The sequence below is a fragment of the Lutjanus erythropterus genome, chromosome 8, assembly GCF_056507025.1.
Source record: "Lutjanus erythropterus isolate fLutEry1 chromosome 8, fLutEry1.hap2, whole genome shotgun sequence".
Taxonomy (NCBI): domain Eukaryota; kingdom Metazoa; phylum Chordata; class Actinopteri; order Lutjaniformes; family Lutjanidae; genus Lutjanus; species Lutjanus erythropterus.
Genome location: NC_139324.1, coordinates 5,846,741 through 5,850,119, shown reverse-complemented (window position 1 = coordinate 5,850,119; position 3,379 = coordinate 5,846,741). Strand labels below are relative to the sequence as shown.

General features: G+C 44.2%; 1 protein-coding gene across 1 annotated transcript; it reads left to right on the top strand.

Annotated features, from left to right (window-relative positions):
* The first annotated feature begins 214 nt into the window (after positions 1-214).
* On the top strand, positions 215-3,092 carry LOC146322359 (ADP-ribosylation factor-like protein 4C). Its single transcript, XM_084724323.1, has one exon. The coding sequence runs from the start codon at positions 823-825 to the stop codon at positions 1,399-1,401; it is 579 nt and encodes a 192-aa protein (XP_084580449.1). The 5' UTR covers positions 215-822; the 3' UTR covers positions 1,402-3,092.
* Positions 3,093-3,379: the final 287 nt, after the last annotated feature.

The following is a 3,379-nucleotide window of genomic DNA, read 5'->3' as shown; positions in this document are numbered from 1 at the left end:
TTTAATTTCTGTTAGAATGAGACAGAACTCAGTCAAAGCTTTGATTTCAGTGGATTATTTAGTATTTGTGACGGCAGGCTGGACTGTTTAGACTTCATTTGATCCCACAGATAAAAAATGTGTGTGATATGTTGAAGCAGAAGTTTTCTGCTCGGTGTGTTTGTGTGTCTGGTCGCCACAGCAGCTCGTGAGGACGCTCGCTGCCTCATTGGCACATGTCCCGGCGGGGTGGAGCGAAGCGGAGCCGCCTCTTGTTTTGCGGGTCTTGTTTTTGTTCCTCACAACAGAGCAGCTGCGGAGAGCGTGAGGACAGGAGCGTCCCACACTAGATACCAGACGCTGAACCGAGCCGTGGCTTCTCGGTGGACGTTTTTCCTCAGGTTGGGAGCTCGGGGACCAGGGACGCAGGAGCAGAAGCCCTGCAGGGTGGATGCGTTTGTGCGCAGGGAGCGGCTTCGATTCGGATACAGAGCGGGGTTATTCAGGCTGGTGAAGGTTTGAGATCGTCCTCTCCAGCGCTGACACCGTCCCTCCGCAGGAGTGTTTTAACCGTGGAGCTTCTGGATGTGAGTGCGTGAGGAGAATACTAATGAACGGCGCGCTGCGTCCTGCCGAGGCGCACCGCGTCCCCCGCCGCTGCTGCTGCTGCTGAGGGCCACAGGAGCCGATCAGTCATCCAGAGCGCACCTGGGCCTGCGCATCACCGCAGCCTCGACCTGAGGAATCTTACACCCGCAACCAGGGGATTAATGCGCGGGATCTGAGCACCGCAGCTGGGCTACTTCACACGTCGGGGGTGGATCGAACCCTCCAGCAGCCAAAATGGGTAACAGCTTCTCCAACATCTCCGCCTTCCAGTCCCTGCACATCGTCATGCTGGGGCTGGACTCTGCGGGGAAGACCACAGTCCTCTACAGACTCAAATTTAACGAATTCGTCAACACCGTTCCGACGATCGGCTTCAACACGGAGAAGATCAAGCTGAGCAACGGCACCGCGAAGGGCATCAGCTGCCACTTCTGGGACGTTGGGGGCCAGGAGAAGCTGAGGCCCCTGTGGAAGTCGTACAGCCGCTGCACCGACGGGATCATTTACGTGGTGGACTCGGTGGACGTCGACAGGCTCGAGGAGGCCAAGACCGAACTGCACAAAGTCACCAAGTTCGCGGAGAACCAGGGCACGCCGCTGCTGGTCATCGCCAACAAGCAGGACCTGCCCAAGTCCCTGCCGGTGGCCGACATCGAGAAGCAGCTGGCCCTGCACGAGCTCACCCCCTCCACCACCTATCACATCCAGCCCGCGTGCGCCATCATAGGCGAGGGGCTGCACGAGGGCATGGACAAACTGTATGAGATGATCCTGAAGAGGAGGAAATCCCTCAAACAGAAGAAGAAGCGGTAACAGCCGCTGACTGCTCGGACTGTTCTGCCAGTGTTGCCACAGACACGTTTACTTTGCAGTGATTTTCTAAGATTCTCCTCTTGTCTGGATTAAAGCTGTTCAACGCTGTGAAGCTGTGAATGATGCTGTTGCACACAGGAGGCTGCCTCAGAGGCTGCAGGATACAACAATACAGAATAAGGTTAACCAAAAAGACTCACTAACGTAAGAAACTTGAAATGACTCTTCATGGAAGCCAGTTTCTGCCAATGAGATGAAAAAAAAAAAACATCATGTAAGTCACTATGATGTCATCCTCAAAATAATGACAAACTTACAAAATAATGAGTATCTCAAACTAATAACAAACTCATTATGATAAACTTTTAGAATAAAGACTTATCTCAAAATAATAACACATGTTCTCAAATTATTAAAGAAAACTGCAAATAATGAGACACTTATCAAAATGAGAAGCTCTTAAAATGACTTATCTAAAAAAAAAAACTGAAGGGAAACGTTCTCAAAGTTATGAGAAACCTTCAAAATAAAGGTCTCATATTAAACAAGAACCTTTCAAAATAGAGTTATGTCAAAATGATGAGATGCTTTGTAAAGTGAATGAAAAACTTTTAATATAATGACTTGCTTATTTCAAAATGACGAGAAACTTTCAAAATCAGTTAGTATCATAAAATAATGAGACATTTTCTCGAATCAGTGAGAAACTTAAAATAATGACTTTTCTCAAAATACTGAGAAATTTTCAAAATAATAGCATCTCAAAACAATGATAATCTCTCAGTATGAGTTAGTATCACAATATAACAAGAAAGCAAAATATGCAGCTGGAATCATAAAATAGTTAAAAACTTTTTCAAAATGATGAGAAACTTTCAAAATAATAGTATTTGAAAACCGTGAAAACCTTTCTCAATATAAGGTAGTATCTCAGTATAGCAAGAAACAAATCATTGAGAAACTCCTAAAATAATGACTTGCTTATCGCAAAATACTGAGAAACTTTCAAAACAACGAGATCCTTTCTCAAAATGTTGAGTCGGAATCATGAAATAGCTAGAAACTTAATCAAAATAATGACAAAATTTCAAAATAATGGGTCAGTATATAATATAATAATCAGTCAGAATGAAAGTCTTTATTTCAGTACAGTTTTTTTCATTATAATGCCTTGCAGGATCTTTGTTTTTCATCACATTGGTGAAACAGCCTTCCACACTCTTCAGTTCTACAGCGTGGGGGAGGAGAAACGGGCTGGCCCGTTTATCTGCTGCTTTATCATGGACTTTGGACACAGTTTGACTCTGAAGGAGTGCTGTAGGTCACTGAGGACTTTTATGGGCTCAGATGTTTTTTATTTCTACCCACAGGAGGTCTACTGTGGAAACACAAGTTTTGATTTTGCACGTGGCTCGGGTCACTTGTGCCCCCGTGCCCTTGTTTTTCTCAGACATCTGTAGTACCACTCTTTGATTATGGATGTCATGCAGACTGTTTTTTGGAGCATTGAAGTAGCCTTTCCTCCGCATGGTGGACTGAGGACAGAGTGTCCACTACTTTGCACTTTTCATTTCCTAACAAACAGTAAAGAACTACACTGTATTAATTAATAAGGAAGCCGATCCAGGTGGTTTATGTACTAAGAAGCCAAAATTGAAGTATTTTTTGAATATTAAAAGATTCAAAATCCATGATTTGGGTGATAGTTCTTCATTTACATGTGGTCAAAAAAGTAGTGGTGTAATGAGGTGGAGGCAGTGGTGGAAGAAGTATTCGGATCCTGGTCTCTGTCAGCAAAAAATATTTTAGTCACCTAAAAAAATCAGTCAGTTTAAGTGTACGCTTTATTTAGAATGTTTTCACCACTTTATCAGCTTTTTCCAATAGAGAGCTGAAGCTGTTATATTATTTATTGTTGCTCAGCCAGACTCCTTTTCCAAAAGCAGTTATCGTACCTCACAGAACATGGGAGTTTCTG